This window comes from Sciurus vulgaris, assembly GCF_902686455.1.
Source record: "Sciurus vulgaris genome assembly, chromosome: 3".
In the NCBI taxonomy this organism is placed as follows: domain Eukaryota; kingdom Metazoa; phylum Chordata; class Mammalia; order Rodentia; family Sciuridae; genus Sciurus; species Sciurus vulgaris.
In genome coordinates this window covers 160,540,785-160,566,856 of record NC_136463.1, presented here as the reverse complement: position 1 = coordinate 160,566,856, position 26,072 = coordinate 160,540,785, and the positions used below count along the sequence as shown (strand labels likewise).

The window sequence follows — 26,072 nt, the reverse complement described above, 5'->3', positions numbered from 1 at the left end:
TAAACTTCATTATTATTTAACAACAAAGTTGATTCCCATTTATAACTCTCCCTTAGTACCCCATTCAATAGTGATGAGTTTGTAGAAACTCCTTTTTGTGACTTCAGACCCATTTTGACCCCATCTACTGACTTTTAATTTCTGGTTCAGTCAGGCTGGGAACTGAAAATACCTTTACCACAACCACATGGCCTTTCAAGGACCTCCTTGCCGTAGGTGGTTATGAACGGGTTTAAGAAAACGCCATTAGGAGCCACCCCACCAGGGTGAACACCCTGAAGTCATTATGTTGACACACAGAGAAAACCTCCAACATATTCAGATCACAAGCCATCCAGGTTTGCATGGTTCTGGCAAAATAGCCATTCCAGTTTCACTTGCTGGCTAATTGTAAGGAAAGTACATGATAAGCATAAGAAAATCTTGGAAGGAATAGAAGTTGTCCGATAAATACAAGATACAGTGCACTTGCCTTCAGACAGCTTTCTGACCCGAAGCCTCCTGGACAAGAGGTCTAAACTCAGCACACTCTGCTATCCATTCCTGAACCTAGGACTCCATGACTGGTATTTGGAGAGACAGCATTCCTAATTCAAATTCTCTGATTTGCTGCTGTAGTTTCTAGGCTCTGAGAGGCGGATCTTCCCAAAAGACATCAGGTGCAGTGTAAGCTGCAGGTACTCGCTCAGCTGGATAAGCCTTTAATCATGGAAAGAAGGCTTGTAAAAAAGGAAATGAAAAAGCTACTGTAAGTATGACTGAGAATAACTTTTATGACACTTGGCATTTGATGGGCTGTCATAGAAGGTCTGGGTATTGGCAGGTGGGTAAAAAGCTTAGGAAGACTCTATTCCTGCACTATAGGAGAAAGCCAAAAGATGATCTGGCCTGTCTTCTGCCAGAGAGACCTCACATGTGATGCAAGCAGGATGCTGAATCTCTCGGGAGAATGTTTCTGCTGGCAGCATGCAAATCAGAGGCGTCCCCATTCTAAAGCCCGAGAGCCGAGTAACAGCCTTATCCGCCTATGGTGACGGTATGCACCATTGAAAGGGGCTGGCCCTGCTGGTAAAAGACATAGGAAAGATTACTGGAAAAAGCATCCCAGGACCCAGCATTTAAATTGCAGCCTCTGCAGTATTTATTGCCAGCCTTATCAACCAAATAATTCATTTCCTTTTTCTTGACAACTGATGTTTTTTAAAAACGACCACAGAAAACTCAAGTCTGCCATGAAATTTTTTCCCTCTTCTGTAGATTTTTTTTTTTTTTAACTTGGTACTTAACAAATGTTGGTGGAAAATCAGAGACCACGTAAGAAGCTGGGAAAATATTATGTTCTATTTCATATGTATTAGAGGCACAACAATAAAAATCACTTTTCATCAGATCTTGTCCCAGATCCCCTCAAATGTCCTTTCCCTGCCTTCTAAGTTAACTGTCTTTTACTAAGTCCTTCAGAAATGCTGGAACAAGCCATATATGAATTTACATACATTTACTTGTATGCGTTTGAAGGTTAATACAATAATAAAAAAACAAGCCACAATCAAGAATGCCAACTCCTCTCCATATATCATTCAAATAATTGGAATTTCAAAACTAACATAGATATAATTTTAAATTCAAAGAATAGATTTAGGCTACTTGAAAGGTAACTTGGAATATCACAGCAAAAATTATTCAAGAATTTCCTGAATCCAATTCCTCTCTCCAACTTTCCCACAGTAGTACCCATTTCTATTTTTTCCCCATGGTGCTTAGTTTACCTCCTTTTATTAAAAGTCATGGTTAGAAAAGAATGTGGTAAGAATACACTAATATGGAATTACTAAAAAAATTTTATGCATAACTCCTCCTAAGGGCATTTGGATTCCAGTGAGAAAAGACCTAGTGTAGAAGAATATATCTTTATAACATTTTATATGTCTGGAATCTACCAGCTTTGGATGTTCTGTGTATTTAGCATGGACAGCAAAGGAATCTTTATATTAAATAATGGGCCTCAACTCTACTCTCTCAAGAAAGCTTTTCTGGGTGTGGATATTTGGTATACTTCTGCTTTCTTGTAAATTCTGTTCCAATGAGTTTAATTTTTAGATAAATGTGATTGAAGTTAATTATGGTTAGACCTCTTAAACCTGCACCACTGCAAGATTACTGTGTAAATCGAAACTGAATATTAAGTCAGCCACCAGGTCATTATTGACTGCTGCTGCATCTCAGTCTGGGAGGGAGGGTTTGGGAAGAAGCCTCCTTCTGCAGACTGAGTCCCATGTCACCCACAATGGTTCAATCAACGCTGCTTTCTTGCTTTTAAGGAGAGATTATATTGGCATCAGACTTCGGGAAAATGAATTTGACCCAAAAGGAAGAAGGCAACCCACCTTTCTAGATGATATGGTAAAGAAAGGCATGCTGACGTGACTCACATTCGTGTTCTATGTGTATTAAGGGGGCAGAAGCAGGATTGAGGTTACACAGTGAACCAGGCGTGCGCGCGCAAACACACATCCTTTTCCTCATCCTGACATTGTCTGTATGGTCGTTTTGACCCACTAAGCTGAAAGCAAACACAGAATGAGAAAATAAAAGTCCTATTAGGGGAGAAAGGATGAAAAAGCAAATAGTGCCAAGTAAAATGTTGCATTCAAGATGTTAAAAACTTCTTGACAAAATTAGCTACCATGCAGTTCTCAAACAGACTCATTATCATTTGCATGATGTGGGAGTGGTAAACCAAAGCAATGTATAATCCTGGAATCCTTTGTTATTCAAGTTGAAACCCAGATTCAGGTTAGGTTCTGAAAGTTCATGTCACAGAAATTAGGAAGATTTAATCCAAGAGAAATTAGTAGAAAGCACTAATGCAAGAGAAATTCGTATTCCCTCTGCTTTTCCTGCTGCCCATTTGCTACCTTTGCACTAAGAGGGAAGAAAGGATCTCTCCCTCTTCCCCCACCCCTCTTCCTCCAACTCTGATTAAAGCAAAGCTCCCTGTCTTTTCAAACCCTCCTTGGAGCCAAGTTTGGGGTTCAGTCTGATTCTCTTTGGACACACATTGAGCAGAGAAATTAAACAGATTAGAACTGTGCTTCTCAAACTTTAATGAGGTCTTGTTGCAATGCTGTTTTGATTTGGGAGGCCTGGGTCAGGCTGAGAATTTGCATTTCTGATGAGTATAAAAGCAATCCAATCCTGCTGATCCAGGCATCAGACCATGGGTTAGGTTGCAAAACCGAGCACCATCCAATTTTCCCTTTTTATTTATTTAGGTTCACGTTTCAGTTTGGCTCAGTGCCTGGAAGAAATAATTCTGTTGTTTGGAGAATTGTTAGAACTTTAGAATCCATCTAAAATAAACAAAATCAAAACCAACCTTCCCTTTTCTGTGGGGATGGAGAGGAGAGATAAATAGCAAATATACTTACTAAACAGAAAAACTCTTAGAAATTACCAGGGAAAGGTCATGGTTATGAAAGAAATGAGCATTCAAATTTGTCCCTCAGCTTTATGCGGTATGTGAGGCCCTGTGTGTCACTTAATCAGGTCCTCCTCCTATCCTTTGCTCATGTTGGTCCCTCCACTGGAATGTCCCTCTCTATCTGTAGGAACTGTCCTCATCCTTCAAGCTCCAACTTTGAGAATGCCTCCTCTCTGAAGCCTCCCAAGATTGCACCACCTGCCCAGGTAGACACAAGGGTCCTCCCTCCAAGTTCCCACAACACTTCCCCTACACCTCGAAAGCACATTTCTGACATCACAGAGAATCAGATGTTCTCCGTGGCCCTCTTCCCTCACCCTTACCTTTTTCTATTTTAAAACTTAAGGAAACGAGGCCTAGAGAGCATCGATCACTCACTCCAAGGATATGCTGAGTTTTTGGCAATACCTAGATTTGAACTCAGATTCTCTGATTCCTGAGTTAATATTCTTTCCACTAATCTATTCTTTCTTTTCTGAACCACACAAATCAAATAATTGCTCTAGTGGGAGATGAATTTAATGCCTGAAGAATTTCTAGCCGAGCATCAGGTTATGAGACTTAGTTAATGATCCTTCCCCTTTTGAACATGACAAAATAGAGCAGGCTTAGCAGTGCCACTATCATTGGGCCCAGGGAGTCCTGTGGGCAATGCCTCAGCCCTCCCCCTTCTTGTCTGTGCTTCCCTCTTCCAGGCACACTATGACTTGGCCATCAGTGTTGCTTTGCAATGGCTGGATCACTCAGAAGACTTAACTTGGCTGAAGTGGGAAGAAGTGTAAGTTGAAATGCGTTTGTTGTTTTTCTTTTTAACATATGTCTTGAATTAATGGTGCAGGAAGTTCCTGCCCTATCTGGCCTCTTCTACCATTAGGCACTCTGATTTGAATACACTTCAGGATAACTGTCCTCCCTCAACTAGAAACCTGAAGAAACCCCATAGTTGCCAACTTAATAAAGTCAGAGATGTGTTTACATATTTTGCATTTCTACCAATTGGTTTCTGTTGGATTAAAAAATAAACTTTTTTGCATAAACATCCCACCTGAGAAACATGACCATGCTTTATTGTGTCCATGCTTCGATTTTGAAGATGATCAATTCAGGGGTGGAGCCTGCAATATTTTCCTAAGGACTGTCAAACACAATCTCTGGAGAATTTAAGCGGATATGTACCTGAGCCAAGCTGTTTGAATTGTGAAACAATTTTCTTTCCAGGATTATAAGCGTTTTCTTCCACATGTAGCATCACACAGATACTCAGATGATAAGAGAGGGAACTATCAAGGTCAGGATCAAATAGTCCATTCCAGAGGCCAGTTATTTTTTCTGTCCCATGGTCTTGGACTATCTGGTCCTGAATGGAAATGTAGCAATTTGGTTGTAATAATCAGAAAATTCAATTTGAACAAACTTAAGAGGGAAGAAAGTTGCCTCTATCAAAGATCTGTAAACAAGTCTATGTTTGGCAGAGTTTCATTCAAAACTCAATTGTTGTCCCTGGGACCTGCCTCTTGTCCCCATTTGCTCTGGGTGGATGGGGCAGGGGACATACTGACTAGCTTGGAGTCTAGGGGTGTTTTTCCCTAGAAGCACATAGGTTTACAGTGGGGTCAGGCAGTTTACCCCATGCAAATTGCCACAAGCAGGAGAAAGGATACTGGGTAGAAAACCCCAAATATCTACCACTGTAGCCAGTTTGCCAGTGTTTGATAGCTATGAACACACGGATTAAGAGGGCAAATTCATCGCCAGCTTTGGAAGATTAAAAATTCAAAGTGGATTTCACTGATGGAGGGTTAATCACATTGATTTTTATCAATAAGTGGGTAGCACACGGCCAGTGCATATTATTTATGGATTATTACCACAGACTTAGTGTCTTATTTATTCATATTCCCCCTTAGGAAAATGCCACTTCATGGACGGCCCAGATACCCAAACCACAGAGAACGAGAAGCCATGATTTTATCATCTTATGCTGGAATCTTAATGGTAAGGAACAGTTTGCATGTATGAATATTTCTTATCTATTATGTGCATTTATATGTTAATGTGCATGTATGTTATTTTTTGACAAATGTTTATAAATATTTAGGATCCACTAATAGTATATGTTTCCTTTTTTTATTTTAATTAAAAATCATTAATTTACATAGGGCAATGTTGTTTGATTCATTTTGTTATTTTTTCCCTTCCCCCCTCCCCTCCAACCCCTCTTTTCCCTCTATACATTCCTTTCTTCCTCCATTCTTACCACCCTCCTTATCCCTAACCCTAAACCTAACCCTAACCCTAACACTAACCCCTCTTACCCCCCCCCATATGTCCTCATCCGCTTATCAGCGAGATCATTCGTCCTTTAGTTTTTTGAGATTGGCTTATCTCACTTAGCATGATATCCTCCAATTTCATCCATTTGCCTGCGAATGCCATAATTTTGTCATTCCTCATGGCAGAGTAATATTCCATTGTATATATATGCCACAGTTTCTTTATCCATTCATCAACTGAAGGGCATCTGGGTTGGTTCCACAATCTGGCTATAGTGAATTGAGCAGCTATGAACATTGATGTGGCTGTATCTCTGTAGTATGCTGATTTTAAGTCCTTTGGGTATAGGCCAAGGAGTGGGATAGCTGGGTCAAATGGTGGTTCCATTCCAAGCTTTCTGAGGAATCTCCATACTGCTTTCCAGAGTGGCTCTACTAGTTTGCAACCCCACCAGCAATGTATGAGTGTACCTTTTTCCCCATATCCTCGCCAACACCTATTGTTGCTTGTGTTCTTGATAATCGCCATTCTAATTGGGGTGAGATGAAATCTTAGGGTAGTTTTGATTTGCATTTCTCTTATTACTAGAGATGTTGAACATTTTTTCATATATCTGTTGATTGCTTGTACATCTTCTTCTGTGAAGTGTCTGTTCATTTCCTTAGCCCATTTGTTGATTGGATTATTTGTATTCTTGGTGTAGAGTTTTTTGAGTTCTTTATAGATTCTGGATATTAGCGCTCTATCTGAAGTATGAGTGGCAAAGATATTCTCCCACTCTGTAGGCTCTCTCTTCACATTACTGATAGTTTCCTTTGCTGAGAGAAAGCTTTTTAGTTTGAATCTATCCCAGTTGTTGATTCTTGCTTTTATTTCTTGTGCTATGGGAGTCCTGTTAAGGAAGTCTGCTCCTAAGCCAACAAGTTGAAGGTTTGAACCTACTTTTTCTTCCATAAGATGCAGGGTCTCTGGTCTGATTCCGAGGTCCTTGATCCATTGTGAGTTGAGTTTTGTGCAGGGTGAGAGATAGGGGTTTAATTTCATTCTGTTGCATATGGTTTTCTAGTTTTCCCAGCACCATTTGTTGAAGAGGCTATCTTTTCTCCATTGCATATTTTATGTTTCCTTTTTAATGACATAATAAAAAAAGATTTTGGCTTCTTTACTGTATTGCAAGTACATTTATTTAAGAAACAAAAAAATGAGGGACATAATTGGTAACTAATTGGTATCTGGAAGATGAACTTATTCATTTATTCAGAAAGTTATTTATTTAGTGCCTATGCTACCAAACATAGCACTAGACAAATGAGCTATAAAGCTTTGTTTTATAATAAAATAAAAGCTAAGACATAACAATACATTGATATTGCTGTTTTTATTTAATAGAACAGTATCCCAATTGAGGAAGTCTTTAAAATTTACGGGGCTGATTCTTCTGCCAATGCTGGTATTACCAAGGTAAGAGTAACTTGGGATTTTGAAAGAGATTTTGAAGGGATTTTGAAAGAGAGATTATTTAGCTTATACGTTTATAATTATGTATTTTCAGGTATTAGTTATGAAATAACAGTTTTATATCAAAATGCACAAAATCACATTCATTTGAGTAACGTGTTTGTAAAGTGCTTTTGAACAGCAGATTATCTAGTTCTAATGAGTGTATTTCGTGTAAGGCCTGATAGGGCAGCAAATAGAGCACCAGACTTGGAGTCCAGAAGCGGCTCTTTCTGCCTAATTTCTCCTCCTGCCTTTTGTAATGTAGATCTGCTAAGCCACACTGTGATGAGCTGTGTAAGCTGGGACTAGGACTCCATCTCCAAGTCTCATTCTGTGTCTCTCCAGACACAGAAGCTCATTTACTGCCATCACCTGTCCCTTTCCCTTGAGACTCCTGAGATTCCTTGGAAGTCATCAGTAGTACCAGCACCAGAAAAGTACGGGGAATCCAGAGACTGGGTCTGAGCTCTGACTCTGTTCCTGCAGAGCCCAGGATAGGCCCCTTTCCCTCTTTGGGCCACCATATACTGATCTTAAGAAAAAGAGATAGTGTTCTAAATGATCCTTAGGTCAGTTCAGTGGTTGCTAGTTGCTAGGTATGAATGTATGAATGAATATTCAGTAAGAATTTAGCAGCTGACTGCTATTAGAGGTGAGCTAGAATTTGCTTTAGCTCTAGACACCTCTGAAGGAAAGAAGAGGAAATGGAAGGCAGGTGGTGAGCCTGCAGGAGGAGGGAAGCAGGAGGGAAGGATAGGAAAAGGAAAAACAGTGTAAATGAATCTGACATAACTTTTGTATATTTATGACTACACTATGGTGAATCTCACCACTGTACATCCACGAGACTGGGGTCCTAATTACAATAAGATATAGTCCATGCTTGTATAATGATATAAAAATGGATTCTGCTGTCATATATAATTAAAAAGAACCAATAAAATTTTTATGAAAAGAGTCCTATTCTTATGGATGTACACAGTCGTAGGATTCACTGTGTTGTTTTCATATATGTAACAGGAAAACTATGTCAGATTCGTTCTACTGTCTTTCCTTTGCTTATCCCCCACTTCCCTCCATTCCCCATTGTCTAAGCTAGTGCACTTCTATTCTTCCCCTCATGCCCCCTTACTGTGGGTAAGCTCCCACCTATCAGAGAAAACATTTGACTTTTGTTTTTTTGGAATTGGCTTATTTCACTTAGCACAATAGTCTCCAAACCCATCTGTTTGTCCGTAAATGTCATAAAGTCATTCTTCTTTATGACTGAGTAATATATAATGAAGTATTACTCAGCCATAAATATATATATATATATATTTATATATCACATTTCTTTATCTATTCATCTATTAAAGGGCACCTAGGTTGGTTCCATAGCTTAGCTATTGTGAATTGAGCTGCTATAAACATTGATGTGGTTGCATCACTGTAGTATGTGATTTTAAGTCCTTTGGGTATGTACTGAGGAGCAGGATAACTGGATCAAATGGTGGTTCTATTTCTAGTCTTTGAGGACTCCCCACACTGATTTCCTGAGTGGTTGCACCAATCTGCAGTCCTACCAGCAGCTTATGAATGTAGCTTTCCCCCCACATTCTTACCAACATTTATTGTTACTTATATTCTTGATAATTATTATTCTGACTGGTGTGAGATGGAATTTCACTGTGTAGTTTTAATTTACATTTCTCGAATTGCTAGAGGTGTTGAACTTTTTAAAAAAATGTTTTTAATTGTAGATGGACACAATACCTTTATTTTAGTTACTTATTTTTATGTGGTGCTGAGGATCAAATTCCATGCCTCACATATGCTAGGCAAAGTGCTGTACTACTGAGCTACAGCCCCAGCCCTTGAACTTTTTAAAAATATATTTGTTGACCATTCATATTTTTTCTTTTGTGAAATGTCTGTTCAGTTCCTTTGTCTATTTATTGATTTGGTTGTTGTTGTTATTATTATTATTATTATCATCATTATCCTCATCATCATCATGTTAGTTTTTTGAGTTCTTCATATATCCTGGAAATGAATGCTTTGTCTAAGGTACAAGTGGCAAATATTTTCTCCCACTCTGAAGGCTCTCTCTTCATGATCTCTCTCTTCATGTTATATTGATACCTTTGCTATGAAGAAGCTTTTTAGTTTGAGGCCATCCCACTTATTGATTATAGATTTTTATTCTTGCACTTTAGGGGTCTTATTAAGGAAGTCAGTTCCTGTACTAATATGCCATAGTGTTGGGCCTACTTTCTTCTTCTGGTATGTACAGGGTTTCTGGTTTCATACTTAGGTCCTTGATCTACTTTGAGTTGAGTTTTGTGCAGGGTGAGAAACCAGGGGTTAAATTTTAGTCTACTACATGTGGCTCTCCAGTGTTCCCAGTACCATTTGTTGAAGAGGCCATATTTTCTCCAACATATATGTTATATTGATACCTTCGTCTAGTATGAGGTAACTATATTTACGTGGGTTTAATTCTGTGCCTACTATTCTGTCCCATTGGTCCACATGTCTGTGTTGGTGCCAATATCATGCTGGTTTTGTTACTACAGCTTTGTAGTATAATTTTAGGTCTGGTATTGTGATGCCGCCTGCTTCGCTTTTCTTTCTAAGGATTGCTTCAGCTATTCTGGGCCTCTTGTTTTTCCAAACGAATTGCATATTGACTTTTTCTATTTCCATGAATAACATCATTGGAATTTTGATGGGAATTGCACTGAATCTCTATAGCATTTTTGGTAGTATGGTATTTTAACATCATTAATTCTCCCTATCCAAGAATGTGGGAGGTCTTTCCATCTTCTAAGATTTTTCTCAATTCTTTTCTTTAGTGTTTTGTAATTTTCGTCGTAGAGGTCTTTCACCTCTTTTGTTACACTGATTCCTGTGTATTTTATTTTTTTGATGCTATTATGAATGAGATGGTTTTCCTAATTTCTCTTTCAGTAGATTCGTCATTGGAGTAGAGGAATGCAATTGATTTATAAGTGTTAATTTTGTATCCTGCTATTTTGCTGAATTCATTTATGAGTACTAGAAGTTTTCTGGTGTTTTTTTTTTTTTTTTTTGAGTCTTCTAACTATAGAATCATGTCATTGGCAAACAGAGCTAGTTTTAGCTCTTCTTTTCCTATTTTTATCCCTTTTATTTCATTCTTTTGCCCAATTGCTCTGGCTAGAGATTTGAGGACTACATTGAATAGAACTGTTTTTAGAGGGAATGCTTTTAGTTTCTCTCCATTTAGGATAATGTTGGCCTTGTGTTTGTCGTATATAGCTTTAACAATGTTGGGATATGATCCTTTTAGTCCTATTTTTTCTAGTATTTTAATCATGAATGGATGTTGTGTTTTGTCAAATGCCTTTTCTGTACTGAGCTATTATGTGATTCTTGTCTTTAAGTCTATTGATATGATGAAATATGGTGAACCAACCTTGCATCCCTGGAATAAACCCCACTTGATCATGGTGCACTATATTTTTAATGTTTTTGTATGTAATTTGCCATTATTTTATTGAGAATTTTTACGTCTGTGTTCATCAGGGATATTGATCTGAAGTTTTCTTTCCTTAATGTGTCTTTATCTGGTTTTGGTATCAGGGTGATATTGACTTCACAGAATGTGTTTGGAAGAGTTCCCTCCTTTTCTATTTCAAGAAATACTTTGAAGAGGATTGATATTAGTCCTTCTTTAAAGGTTTGGTAGAACTCGACTGAGAATCCATTTGGTCCTGGGCTTTTCTTTGTTTGTTGGCACTTGATAATTTCTTCAATCTCATTACTTGAAACTGATCTGTTTAAATTTCTATATCCTCATAGTTCAATTTGAGTAGGTCATATGTCTCTAGGAATTTATTGATGTCTTCAAGATTTTCTAGTTTATTGGAGTATAGGTTTTCAAAACAGCTTCTGATTATCATAGTTCAGTAGTATCTGTGGTGATATTTCCATTTTCATCATAGATATTAGTAATTTGCATTTTTCTCTCTCTTTTTCTTGGTTAGCTTGGTTAAGGGTTTATCAATTTTATTTTTTTTCAAAGAACAAATTTTGATTCATTGATTTTTAAATCATTTTAAAATTTCAATTTTGTTGATTTAAGCTCTGGTTTTAATAATTTCCTGTATTCTGCTGATTTTGGTGTTGATTTGTTCTTGTTTTTCTAGGGCCTTGTGATGTACTGATAGACTACTTATTTGGTATCTTTCTATACTGTTAATGTATGAGCTCAATAATATGAATTTTCCTCTTAGAAATGCCTTCCTACTGACCCAGAGATTTTGATATGTTGTACCATTATTTTCATTAGCCTCTAAGTATTTTTTTTATTTCAACCTGGATTTCTTCTGCTAGCCATTCATTGTTTAATAGTGAATTATTTAGTCTCCAGATGTTAAAGTAATTTCTATTTTTTATCTTATTGATTTCTAATTTCTTTTTTGTTGTTTCATTTATAAACAATTTTTGCATTTTTAAAAATTTTTAACTTGTTCTAATTAGTTACACAGACAGTAGAATGCATTTTGACACATTATACACAAATGGAGCACAACATCTCATTCCTCTGGCTATGCATGGTGCTGAGTCACATCAGTAGTGTAATCATATATGTATATAGGTAATAATGTCTGTCTCATTCTACTGTCCTTCCCATCCCCACCACCCCATCCCTCCTCTCACGCCCCTCTGCACAACCCAAAGTTCCTTCGTCTTCCCTACCAACCCCCCACTATGGATCAGCATCCACTTATCAGAGAAAACATTCGGCCTTCAGTTTTTTGGGATTGGCTTATTTCACTTAACATGATATTCTCTAGTTTCATCCATTTACTGGCAAATGCCATAATATCATTCTTCTATAAGGGTGAGTAATATTTCATTTTGTATATATACCACATTTTCTTTATCCATTCATCTGTTGAAGGGCACCTAGATGGTTCCATAGTTTAGCTATTGTGAATTGAACTCCTATAAATATTGATGTGACTGTGTCACTGTAATATGTTGATTTTAAGTCCTTTGGGTATAAACCGAGGAGTGGGATAACTGGGTCAAATGGTGGGTCCATTCCAAGTTTTCTGAGAAATCTCCATACTGCTTTCCAAAGTGGTTGCATCAATCTGCAGTCCCACCAACAATGTGTGAGTGTACCTTTTCCCCCGCATCTTCACTAAAACTTATTGTTGCTTGTATTCTTGTTAATTGCCATTCTGACTGGACTGAAATGAAATCTTAGAGTAGTTTTGATTTGCATTTCTCTAATTGCAAGAGATGATGAACATTTTTTCATATGTTTGTTGATTGACTGTGTTTCTTCTTCTGTGAAGTGTCTGTTCAGTTCCTTAGCCCATTTCTTGATTGGGTTATTTGTTTTATTGGTGTTAAGTTTTTTTGAGTTTTTTTATATATCCTGGAGATTACTGCTCTGAGGTGCGTGTGGTAAGAATTTTTTCCCATTCTGTAGGTTCTCTCTTCATGTTATTGATTGTTTCCTTTGCTGAGAAGAAGCTTTTTAGTTTGAATCCATCCCATTTATTGATTCTTAATTTTACTTTTTGTGCTTTAGGAGTCTTGTTAAGAAAGTCAGGTCCTAAGCTGACATGATGAAGATTTGGGCCAACTTTTTCTTCTATTAGGAGCAGGATGTCTGGTCTAGTGCCTAAGTCTTTGATCCACTTTGCGTTGAGTTTTGTGCAGGCTGAGAGATAGGGGTATAATTTCATTTTGTTATATATGGATTTTTCTAGCACCATTTTTTGAATAGGCTATCTTTTCTCCAATGTATGTTTTTGGCATCTTTGTCTGGTATGAGATAACTGTATTTATGCGGGTTTGTCTCTGTGTCTTCTATTTTGTACCATGGATCTTCATGTCTATTTTGGTGCCAATACCATGCCATTTTTGTTGCTATTGCTTTATGTATAGTTAAAGGTCTGGTATTGTGATGCCTCCTGCTTCACTCTTCCTGCTAAGGATTGCTTTGGCTATTCTGGGACTTTTATTTTTCCAAATGAATTTCATGATTGCTTTTTCTAGTTCTATGAAGAATGTCATTGGAATTTTAATAAGAATTGCATTGAATCTGTATATTACTTTTGTAGTATGGCCATTTTGACAATATTAATTCTGCCTATCCAAGAATAAGGGAGATCTTTCCATCTTCTAAGGTTTTGTTTAATTTTTTTCTTTAGTGTTCTGTAATTTTCATTGTAGAGGTCTTTTTTTTTTTTTTTCCCCCCCGAGGCTATTGTGAATGGGGTAGTTTTCCTAATTTCTCTTATAGTGGATTCATTGCTTATGCACAGAAATGCATTCGATTTATGGGTATTGATTATATATCCTATACTTTGCTGAATTCATTTATGAGTTCCAGAAGTTGATGGAATTTTTTGGATCTTCTAAATATAGAATTATATCATCAATAAATAGTGATAGTTTGAGTTCTTCTTTTCCTATTCACATCCCTTTAATTTCTTTCATCTGTCTGATTGCTCTGGATAGAGTTTCAAGGACTATGTTGAATAGAAGTGGTGAAAGAAGGCATCCCATCTTGTTCCAGTTTTTAGAGGGAATGCTTTTCTCTATTATAATGATGTTGGCCTTGGGTTTAGCATATGTGACTTTTACAATGTTGAGGTAGATTCCTTCCATCTTAGTTTTTTCTAGTGTTTTGAACATGGAAAGACACTGTATTTTATCAAATGTTTTTTTCTGCATCTATTGAGATGATCTTATTATTCTTGTCATTAAGTCTATTGATGTAATGTGTTCTGTTTATTGATTTTTGTGTATTGAACCCAACTTGCATCACTGGAATGAACCCCACTTGATTGTGATTCACAATCTTTTCATATTTTTTTGTATGCAATTTGCCAGAATTTCATTGAGAATTTTTGTGTCCATGTTTATTGGGGATATTGGTCTTCCACTGATGTGTCTTTGTCTGGTTTTGGTATCTGGGTGATACTAGCCTCATGGAATGAATTTGGAAGGGTTCCCTCCTTTTCTATTTCATGGAATAATTTGAGGAGTATTGTTGTTAATTCTTCTTTGAAGGTCTTTTAGAAATCACTTGAGAATCTGTCTGGTTCTGGGTTTTTTTGATTTGTAGGCTTTTGAAGGCGTCTTCTATTTCATTGCTTGAAATTGATCTGTTTAAATTGTTTATGTCCTCCTGCTTTAGTTTGGGTACAGCATATGTCTCTAGAAAGTTTGTAAATGTCTTTGAGATTTTCTATTTTATTTGAGCATAAATTTTCAAAATAGATTCTAATTATCTTCTGTATTTTAGTAGTGTCCATTGTGATATTTCTTTTTTCACCACAAATTTTAGTAATTTTCTCTCTCTTTCTCTTTGTTAGTGTGGCTAAGGACTTACCACTTTTCTTTTTTTCCCAAAAGAACCAACTTTTTGTTTTGTCAATTTTTTCAATTGTTTCTTTTATTTCAATTTCATTGATTTCAGTTCTGATTTTAATTATTTCCTGTCTTCTGCTGCTTTTGGTGTTGATTTGTTCTTTTTCTAGGGCTTTGAGATGTAATGTTAGGTCATTTATTTGTTGACTTTTTATTCTTTTAATGTATGAGCTCAATGCAGTGAACTTTCCTCCTAGCATTACCATCATGGTGACCCAGAGATTTTGATATGTTGCATCAGTGTTCTCATTTACTTCTAAGTATTTTTTTAATTTCCTCCCTGATTTCTTCTTTTATCCATTAGTCATTCAATAGCATGCTATTTAGTCTCTAGGTGTTGGAGTAGCTTCTATTTTTAATTTAATCATTGATTTCTAGTTTCATTCCATTAGATCTGATAGAATGCAGGGTAGTATTTCTATTTTTTTTTTTTTTTTTTTTTTATTTGCTAACAGTAGCTTTGTGGCATAACATATGGTCTATTTTGGAGAAGGATTCATGTCCTGCTGAGAAGAAAGTATTTTTGCTTGATGAAGGATGAAATACTCCATATATGTCCATTAAGTCAAAATCATTGATTATATTATTCAGTCTATGGTTTCTTTGTTTTGTTTTTGTTTGGAAGACCTATCCAGTGCTGAGAAAGTCACCTAATATTATTGTGTTGTGGTCTATTCAATTCTTGAAATTGAGAAGGGTCTGTTTGATGTACATAGATGCTCCATTGCTTGGTACATATATATTTACACTTGTTACGTCTTGTTGATGTATGATTCCCTTAAGCAGTGTGAAATATCCTTCTTTATCCCTTCTGACTAACTTTTGTTTGAAGTCCACTTTTTCTGATATGAGGATAGAGACCCCTGATTGTATACACAGTCCCTGTGAGTGATATGTTTTTTTTCCAACATTTCACCTTCAGTCTGTGGATATCTTTTCCTAGGAGTTGAGTCTCTTGAAGACAGCATTTTGTTGGGTCTTTTTTTTTTTAAATCCAATCTGCCAGTCTAGGTCTTTTGATTGATGAGTGTAGGCCATTAACATTCAGTGTTTTAATTAAGATATGATTTGTATTCCTGGTCATTTTGGCTTATTTTTGGTTTTCAACTTGACTTAGTTTCTTCTTTGATTGACTTTTTCTTTAGTGTAGTTCCTCTCTTTGCTGGTTTTCATTTTTTGTTTGTTTGTTTGTTGTTTTTTGTTTCTTTTTTCATTTCCTCCTTATAGAATACTTTGCTGAGAATGTTCTGTAATGCAGGCTTTCTAGTTGTGAAGTCTTTTAAATTTTGTTTATCATGGAAGGCTTTTTATTAGTTTTGCTGGATATAAAATTCTCAGTTGGCATTCATTTTCTTTCAGAGCTTGATATATGTTATTCCAGGACCTCCTGGCATTCAGGGTCTGGGTTGAGAAACCAACTGAGATCCGAATTGGTTTCCCACTATATGTAATTTGATTTTTTTTTTCTCTCACAGTCTTTAGAATTCTATCTGTATTCTGTATGTTCTTATTATAATGTGTGTTGATGTGGGTCTACTGTAATTTTGTACATTTGGGGTCCTGTAAGCATCTTATAGTTGATTTTCCATTTCATTCTTTAGATTTGGGAAATTTTCTGATATTATGTCATTGAAAAGACTGTGCAATCCTTTGATTTGTATCTCCATGCCTTCATCTATTCTGATAAATCTTAAATTTGGTCTTTTCTTGTCATTCCATATTTCTTGGAAGTTCTCTTCATGGTTTCTTACTCTTCTATGTGGTCAACTTTATTTTCAAGAGTATTTATTTTATCTTCATTGTCTGAGGTTCTGTCTTCCAGTGGTCTAGTCTGTTGGTGATATTTTCCATTGAATTTTTAATTTGGTTTATTGGTTCCTTCATTTCAAGGATTTCTGCTTAATTCCTTTTTATGATCTCTGCCTCTTTATTGAAGTGATCTCTCACTTCCTGTATTTTCTTTCTGATACCATCTTTTATTTCAAAGATCAATCTTACTATGTATTTTCTACATTCCTCTGACATTTCTTCTACTGTGTTGTCTATAGATTCTATTGTTGGAACATCGTGGTTTGTTTGAGATGCTGTGTTCCCTTGTTTTTTCATGTTGTTTGTGTGTCTTCCCATCTAGGGGTATGGGTCTGAGGCAGTATGGTTTCTACCCTGTAGTCTTAGAGTTTCCCTGAAGGCTTCCCATACCTCAAGTTTAAGGGGGAGACCAATATTAACAGCACCCAATGCAAACAATATACCTCCTTAAACCAAATGGTTCCTATTAAGGTATTTACAGTGTTGTCACAATAAATAGAAATGAAGTGCTCAATTATTGTCTACAATATAAATAGTAAGTTTGCTAAATGGGTTTACCATTTCAAATGATAGACAATGAGGGAACAGAAGTAACATAAGATACGATGTTTATGAGGGAGAAGGAGAGAAGATAGAGGTAAAAATTTACAGTAAGAGTGAAGGAGGAATTAATAGAGGTAGGCTGTTAGTATGAGAGAAGTGAAAAAGAAAATCAAGGTAGACAGGTGAGAGAAAAAATATATATTGATTTTTTTTAAAGTAAAAATATAAGAATGCACAGCAAAACTGTAATATGCTATTCAGATATCCCATTCCTCAATAAATTGATGCATGAAAAATATTTGGATTCAAAGATGGTAGAGATGTGAGAGAGGGTGGGAAAAAAAAGGGGGGGGCTCTCAATGGAAAAATTGAATGATTGCTTCCATTGACTTTCAAAAATGTTCTCAGCTTCCATTTTCCATCAATAGGCTGGGTTCTCTGAAGTTTGATGTTAGCTCCAGTTTAGTGGGTGCTGGATTGGTTGTGTGGGTGAGCCAATAGCAAGATGCCGTCACACCTTCTTCCAGTCATCCCACCCCTCGTAGCTGGCCCCTTATGTCCCTGCACTCTTCAGGACTCACTGAGCTAGAATGAGTCCAGTTTTCTACAGATTCTTCAACCTAGTCTCTGGCTTTGTACAGGGTTGCCAGTCCCAGACTGGCCCACACAAACTCAGCTGCAATCTTACGGACCTGGGTTTCAGCTTCCCCAGGTCCTGCTTTGCTACAGTCCCAAGATCTTAATGCCTTTTCAACTTGCAGAAAGTCCACCAGGGATGTGCTCACACAAAGGAGGGACCCTGAAAAAAGGCAGCCAGATGGCAGCCACTAGCACCCCCAACAGGAAGACCTTAGGTGTAATCGGACTTGCAGGTACCCCAATATATCTCGAGACCATGGCCTGTGGCCATGCCCCAAGATGGCAGTGGTAGCAGTGGCAAACCTGCAGGCCCTGGCCAGTGTCCTAAGATGGCATCAGCCACGTGTAACCAAACCTGCAGATACTGTGGCAATGAGCTTCCAGGCAACAGTGGGCAGCAGGCGATCCACTGGTGGTCTGTTGGCGGTCTGCAAGCTAATGATGGATGGTTAGCCGGTGGACATTGGGTGATGGGTGATGGGTGGGTGAAAAGTTGTCAATGAGCAGGCAAGAGGCAGGCAAATGGGCAAGTGGCAGATTATAGGTAATCAGTGAGTGATCTGCACTCAAAAGGCAGGCAGAGGGCAGACAGTCATGGCGGATAAACGGAGGATAAACTATAGGGTTTTGGTAGGCAGCATAGACTGCCTCAAAGAAAAACAGTATTTCCTCTGATTGAATCCCAAGACACAGAGTGATGAGGAATGCAGCTTCCCTCTAGTCCACTATCTTGGATCTCTGATTTCTAATTTTACTCCATTATGACCTGACATAATGCAGGATATTATCTCTATTTTTTTTTTTTTTTTTGTATTGTAAAGAGTTGCTTTGTGTCCTAAAATATGGTCTATTTTGGAAAATGTTCCATGTGCAGCTGAGAAGAAAATGTATTCAGTCACTGATGGATGAAATATTCTATATATGTCTGTTAAGTCTAAATTATTAATTGTATTTTTTAGTTCTGTAACTTCTCTATTTAGTTTTTGTTTGGATGATCTGTCTAGTGATGAGAGAGGCATGTTAAAGTAACCCAGAATTATTATGTTGTGATTTACTTGATTCTTGATATCAAGAAGGGTTTGTTTGATGTATGTAGATGCTCCATTGTTTGGAGTATAAATATTTATGATATGTCTTATTGATGTATAATTCCCTTAAGCAGTATGAAATGAACTTCTTTGTCTCTTCTGATTAACTTTGGCTTGAAGTTCACTTTATCAGATATGAGAATAGAAACCCCTGCTTGTTTGTGAGATCCATGTAAACAACAGGTTTTCCCCCATCCTTTCACTTTCAGTCTGTGGATATCTTTGCTTATGAGGTGAGTCTTGAAGACAGCATATTGTTGGATCATGTTTTTTAATCCAATCTGCCAGCTTGTATCTTTTTTATAAATTGTATTTGTTCTTTTTAGAAATACATGACAGTAAAGTGTATTTTGACATATTTTGCATACATGTAGTATAACTTATTCTAACTAGGATCCCATTCTTGTGGTTGTACATGATGTGGAGTTTCATTTTAATGGTATATTCATATATGAACAGGAAAGTTAGATCCAATTATTTCTACTGAACCTATGTCTTTTGACTAATGAGTTGAGTACATTAACATTCAGTGTTATTTTTAAGAGATGCTTTATTTCCTGAAATTTTGATTTATTTCTAGTTTTTAAGTTGAATTGGATTCTCTTTTGATATTCAATTTTTCCATTGTAGTTTCACCTTTGGATGATTTTCATTTGTAGTCTCCATTTCTTCTTAATGAAATATTTTATTGAGTATATTTTGTAATGCTGGCTTTCTGGTTGTGAATTCTTTTAATTTTTATTTACCATGGAAGATTTTTTTCCTCATCTTCAAATATGAAGCTTAATTTTGCTGGATATAGTATTCTTGGTTGGCATTCATTTTCTTTCAGAGCTTGGTATATATTATTCCAAGACCTCCTTGCTTCCAGGGTCTGGCTTGAAAAATTGGCTCAATCTGGATTGGTTTACCTCTAAATGTGACCATTTGTTTTTCTCTAGCTACTTTTAAAATTCTATCCTTATTCTGTATGAGAAGCATTTTCATAGTGTTAGGCAAGAGTGAGTCTCTTGTAATTTTGTATATTTGGAATATTGTGTAACTTCTGTATTTGAGTTTTCATTTCATTCTTAAAATTTGGGAAATTTTCTGTTATTATGTCATTGAAAAGTTTGTGCATTTCATAGGTTTGTACTTCAGAGCCTTCATCTACCCCTGTGAATATTAGATTTGGCCTTTTAATGTTATCCCCTATTTCTTAAAAATTCTGTTCATGGTGTCTTAACATTTTTCTCCATGACCAATTTTATTTTCAAGATTATATATTTTGTCTTCATTGCCTGAAATTCTGTCTTCCAAGTGGTCTTAGTCTGTTGGTGACGCTTTCCCATGAATTTTTAATTTGACTTATTGATTCCTTCATTTTGAAAATTTTTGATTGATTCTTCTTTCTCCCCTCATCTTCTGGGCCTGGGGAAGCTAGAGCAGGCATCAGACACATTTGACAAATTGATTCCAATTCACATGACCAGAGGACAAATATAGAAAGTTTCATTCTGGAGGGAATGGCACTGGGAACCCCTTGTCTTGTCTGGGCCATCAATCAAGGGTTGCAAATGTGGATGTTTGAGTAGCTTGAGTTAATCAGGTTCATACAGGGGGCTAGAAGAGGAAGACATGCTGTCTGGAGGTGAACCAGCTGATATGCCCCATTCACTTCATCACTCGTTCACTTGTTAAAAATCCTCTGTACAGGAATACATACTCCCCATCTTCACAATCAGTGACCAATGCTCAGAAGCCCAGATGTATGCATTCACTACAAAAGGATCAGTTTAGAATAGAAACAGACAATGTCTCCCTAGTGGGAGACGTTTTTTTCTAAGGCCAGCATTTGTTTATTGCTAAGAGATAGGATCATTTATCGATTTATATGTGAAATGCAGTTGTCGAAATGTTAAATGCTAAGATTCTAAAGCCTCAGCTGTCTGACTCTGAACCTCAACTGTGCCAATTACAAGCAGAATAACCCTGGACATATTTCCTAACCTCTACCTGCTTCAATTTCATTTGTAAAAGCAGTGAAAAGAATATAGGTTTGTGTGGACACAAAGTAAGTTAGTACCAACAAAGCCCAGTGTTTGACATATGGTAACCTTTAAATAATAGCTAGGATCAAGGTTCTGGTACTCATGGACTGGGCTGGGTATCTGATCCTTTTTTTCTTTGTTCTTTCTTTCTTTTTATTTATTTATTTATTTATGCTGGGGAATTGAACCCAGGGCTTCAGGTATGCTAGGAAAGCACTATACCACTGAACAACATCCCCAGCCCTGGGTATTACATATCTCTGGTGTCCCTCTATATCAGGATTTCTTAACATTATTCTCCGTTGTGTGTGTAGGAAGTTGGAGCTGGGGATTCTTATGTACATTGTAGGATGTTCAACAGCGTATCCGGACTCTAGCTATTGAATGAAAGTTGATTTTCTCCAATTTGACCATTAAAAAAAAAAAAAAAAAAAGTGTTTCCAGATGCCAAATGTCCCCTAAGAGATGAAATTACATCTGGTTTAGAAACACCACTCTATACAAAAATTAATAGCTAATCAAGCATCTATGTGTATTATTAACACAATGTGAACTTTGCCTGTTTTGGAAAACTAATTATAACAAAGGGTATGATTTGAGGAACTAATATAAGAATCTGAGGATGGATCCCTGTGACCCTCGCAAGCTCTTCCCTGCATCCAAAATGCCACCTCAGGCCTTCCTCTGGTGGCTACACATTAACTCCACTCAGGGGCATCCTTCATGTCTTGAATAAGGAATTAGCAGGGCCTCTGAATGGAAATGTAGCATTTCAAAAATGAGACTGTGAGAGTGTTTTAAAACAGACCTTTGGGATTTAATATATTTTTTCTTTTAATTGTTTTAACTAGGAGATAAGAGTTGTTGAAAAGAAGAAACTCCTTCCTATAGCTAAACGACCTTTGATTCCTTTAGATAAAATGTCTCCTAAGCAACAGCTAAAATCCTTCCCAAGCTTAAGTTTAAAACCCAGTTGAATACTAATCAGATTATGTAGAATTTCCTGCAACTGAAATGGGCCTCAGAACATACAATATGGGTTCTGTACTTTGGTTTGATCCCTTTCTCCAGGGCTCTTTGCTGCCACCTGGTGACCGACAGGCATCACAGGCACAACACGACTTCCTGAGAGGAAGCTGTGTTTTGCTGATAAAAAACTTTTTTCTTCTGAGGACTCTGGACTGGGCAAAAGTTCAACAAAGGGCCTTATGTAAGTCAGGGCTTTTTACAGCTAGCGTCTGATAAATAGAAGGTGCTTTACTTGATTTAAACTGAAGGAAAGGCATAAATTTTCCTTCAAAAAATAAAACAAGTGTTAAAAATATTCTTCAGCTCCATTTGATGGAGAAGGGTCAGGGGGAGAAAAGGAAGCAGAGAAAGTAAAAGTGAGTACATGAGAGCATGGAATTAGAGACCATCATCACCCTGCTTTCTTCTCTCTTCCTGAAGCCACATTCCAATATCTGTATGACCGCCGATAAATTATTTAACAACTTTGATCCCCAATTCATTCTCTCTCTTCTCTCTCTGGTAACATGGACTAAACTCACAGGTGCTTAAGCACTGAGCCACATCCCCAGCCCTTTTTATTTTTTATTTTGAGACAGGATCTCCATAAGTTGCTCAGGGTCTCGCTAAGTTGCTGAAGTCGTCCTCAAACTTGCAATCCTCCTGCTTCAGCCTCCCAAATTGCTGGGATTACAAGTATGCACCACCACACCTGACCCCAATTCCCTAGTTTTAAACAAGCATGCCTGAGAAGGCAGGCTGACACCCCACCACATCAGGTGCTCCTGAGAACTGAGACCACGATGTACATGGTGTCATGAACAATGACCAACTACAAGTACAGGATGGTGGCACCGGGAGCCTTCAACCTCAGTGCTAATATTTCCATGTCTGCCTCCACTAGCATGGCCACCTCCTTCCTCTTCTTTTCATATTTTTAATTATAGATGAACACAATAGCTTTATTTTGCTTATTTTTTTAAATGTGGTGCCAAGGATCAAACCCCAAGCCTCACATGTGCTAGGCAAGCTCTCTACCACTGAGCCACCGCCCCAGCCCCAACCTCCTTCCTCTTGAGGAGGCTGGTTCTGCCCTCCAAAGGCCTGTCTTCTACACAGAAGCTGCCAAGTGTCTTCTTCTCCTGAAGAACGCTCAGACTGAGTCATGCAGAAATGAGAGTGAATTCATGACAAGGAGAGGGACCTTTGTTTTCAACAAAAGATCAATATTAACAAATCTTAATGAGGAATTAAAAAATATGCTTTCAATATTAATTATGGGTAGTGTAGATCATCAATAGATCATCAATATTAACATACTTATCATATAGGTTTAAAGTACAAAGACAAAGCAAACAAACCGACCAAGCATGTGAAATGGAACAGTATCAAGAGAATCATTATTTACTTTTACATCTTTGTAGTTTCACCACAGATGAATCTCTAAGCAATATATTGTTTAATTTTGCACAGTGTCTGAATTTTTTATAAGTAGAATAATAGCAAATGTGTTTCTCTATGGCTCTTTTTTTACTCTACCTTGCATTCCAGAAATTTACCCATGTCATTAATGTAGCCATAGTTTATTATCATTGCTTATTGCATTTTACCTTAGCAATATGTCACAATGTGCTTGCACATTTTTGCAGTCTTAGACATTTGGGTTATTTCTTTTATATATCTCCATTGTGTGGCAAGAGTTTCTGTGTGGTGTATGCCTGAGAAATTGCTAAATTGTAAGGTATGAGCATCTTCAACACTCCATACAAAATCAAATTTTTTTTCCAAAATGATCATTCCCATGTGATCAGCAACATTGGTTATGCACACTGGTGCTTTCAGACTTAAAGTTTTGTCAGTCTGTTAAATATGTGATGTTTCACTGCTCCTGATCCCTGATGGACAGCTGTTCTTACATTTCCTCTTCTGTGAAGTGCCTGCTAAAGTCTTTTGTCCATCTTTCTCTAAAGTTATTTGTCTTTCTCTTTTGCAATACAAAGTTTCAATTTTTGGAAAAACTACTATTGGATAGAATCAGTCAAGTCATAGATTTGCCAATACTTACCACATTTGAAATTTGCCCTTTGTCTTCATAAGCATTAAAATGTTTAGTAAGTATAATTTTGTGACACCCGAATCACATTTGCAAAACTTCTTAGGAGCATACAAGCTATCTTTGCAGATCACGCGCCTGCTTTTACTTTGGCAAATCTCACTGATGTAAGCACACGTCCAATTGCTTTGACACTGAGGGTCAGAAACTCTCCACCTTCCATCCTGGAGATGATCATAATGATGTTTTAAAAAGTTGCAGGTCTAGACTGAATGGCAGGCGATGATTACTATCTATGCCCTTCTTCCCAAATGATGCACCCCTTCCCAGGCCTCCGCTGTGCAAGTTCCTATATCCCTGTACACACCCTCATCTTCTCCTCTCAGCCTTCCAGCTAGAAGAAATGTTTGATGAATGTGCTTTGGCATTCAATTAGTATGTGAATTGAGAAATAATAAGTCTTCTACACTGAGACAATGGAGACATTAGTCAACAGCTTTAGAGTTAAAAAGAGAATATGACTAACTCTAGATTAGGATCTAAATTTCATCCTACTTTGAAAATAATCTTTTCTGAAGCACTGGAAGCTAAATTCGTGGCTTTGTGTGAGTCACAAGGTTATCAGGACTCAGAAAGATTCATAGACGATTTCAGCTGGAATTGTCCTTTAAAATTCTCAGATCCTACTTTCCCTCGTGGGCAGGGAAACTCGAGCATACAAAACATCAGTCCTACATCTACTTAGTGAAGAACTGCTGGAGAAGGCATATGAAAGCTGGGTCTGGTGGTGCACATCTGCCATCCCAGCTACTGGGATGAGGCATGAGGATCACTTGAGTCCATTAGTTCAAGACCAACCTGGATAACATAGTGAGACCCTGTCTCAAAAAAAATATAGTGATTTATTAGTCACTTCCTTTTCCTTATACCTGGCATACATTACCCTGTAGGGCTGTTATCACAGCCATAAGAGCCCCATATTGATAGAAAGCCTTCTTTTTAATTTCTGTGTTTTTGGGTCATCTTTTTTAAATAGATTATGTGCTTCTTGAGGTTGGAGGTCAGAGTTCACACTTATGTTAATTATTTACAGTGCTGTGAAGTAACTTCAAGTGCTTTTGTTTGTTTGTTTGTTTGTTTTGGCAGTGCTGGGGATTGAACCCAGGGCCTTGTGCTAGTAAGGCAAGCACTCTACCAACTGAGCTATAGCCCCAGCCCCTGAAGTAATTCTCAATAAATATTTTTGCCATATTATTTGCCAATAAAATGTGAAGGTGAAGTTTAGCAGTGCCCTGGCTAAGGGGGTTATAAACTGTTTTGTCAACAAAAAAGAACACAACTTCACTTTCTGTTTAGTCTATGTTTTCTATATGATATAACAGAAAACCCATAGTGATAATGAAATACAAAAGTTTACTTCTCATATGGGAAGTGGGCAGATCAGAGTTAGTACCACATTTGCACAAATCATGAGGAACACAGGTTCCTTTCAGGTCTGTAGTAGTTCTTCCAAAAATTGAGACTCTGTATTGCAAAAGTCATTAAACAGTGTGGTTGTCAACCTCATTGTCTAATATGCTTGCTACAGCTCCAGCCATCACATTATGTTTCAGGCATGAGAAGAATTGACTCCCTTCTTCTAAGGAAATGTGCTATGCATCTCACAGAACACTTGGTCCTATATACCATTGGTTAGCACCTAGCTGTATGGTCACACCTAGCAAGAAGGGAGGATTAAGGATACAGACCTTAGCTGGGAAGAGCACATCTAACTAAAAATCAGAAGGAGAAAGATGGCCCCTGGGAGGCAGCTCGCAACCTCTGGCACATTTCCTAGGCTATCCCAGCCATAAGATTAAATCAGTCTTCTGTGAACAAAAGTTTTGTTTTTCTAATTCTTCTCCCAATAGATTGAAGGAATTTCAACCCTTTAAAGTGATTCATTATGCAGTGCCAAGAGTAGGCAGATCTTGTCTCACCATCCATCGGGAATTTTACTATCTAAAAACCACCATGTCTCAGCATGGGAAGTAGCAGGAGAGAAAAAAATGTGGTCCATCTTACACAAACTTTTCCAGAGATTATGTTGTCACTATATGAGACCAGCATGGTCTTTATTTCAGAACCTGCTAAAACCATCAAAAGACAAACAAAAAAGAAAGAAAAAATCAGATTAATTTCTTCTGAGCATAAATGCAAAAATCCTCAACAATATATTAGCA

The 26,072-nt window shown here is 37.3% G+C and overlaps 1 protein-coding gene across 3 annotated transcripts in view; it reads left to right on the top strand.

The window, feature by feature from the left end:
- LOC306656706 (gamma-crystallin A) overlaps positions 1-26,072 on the top strand; it is a 46,867-nt gene that overhangs the window by 7,427 nt on the left and 13,368 nt on the right. For 2 of the 3 annotated variants that reach the window (XM_079132224.1, XM_079132223.1), the window contains exons 2-4: positions 4,180-4,262; positions 5,392-5,479; positions 7,148-7,219. In XM_079132224.1, coding sequence (XP_078988350.1) covers positions 5,396-5,479; positions 7,148-7,219 — 156 coding nt within the window. In that variant the 5' untranslated portion in view covers positions 4,180-4,262; positions 5,392-5,395. Of the gene's footprint in view, positions 1-618; positions 749-3,611; positions 3,691-4,179; positions 4,263-5,391; positions 5,480-7,147; positions 7,220-26,072 lie in introns of all 3 variants that reach the window. The other variant, XM_079132222.1, reaches the window with a different exon arrangement.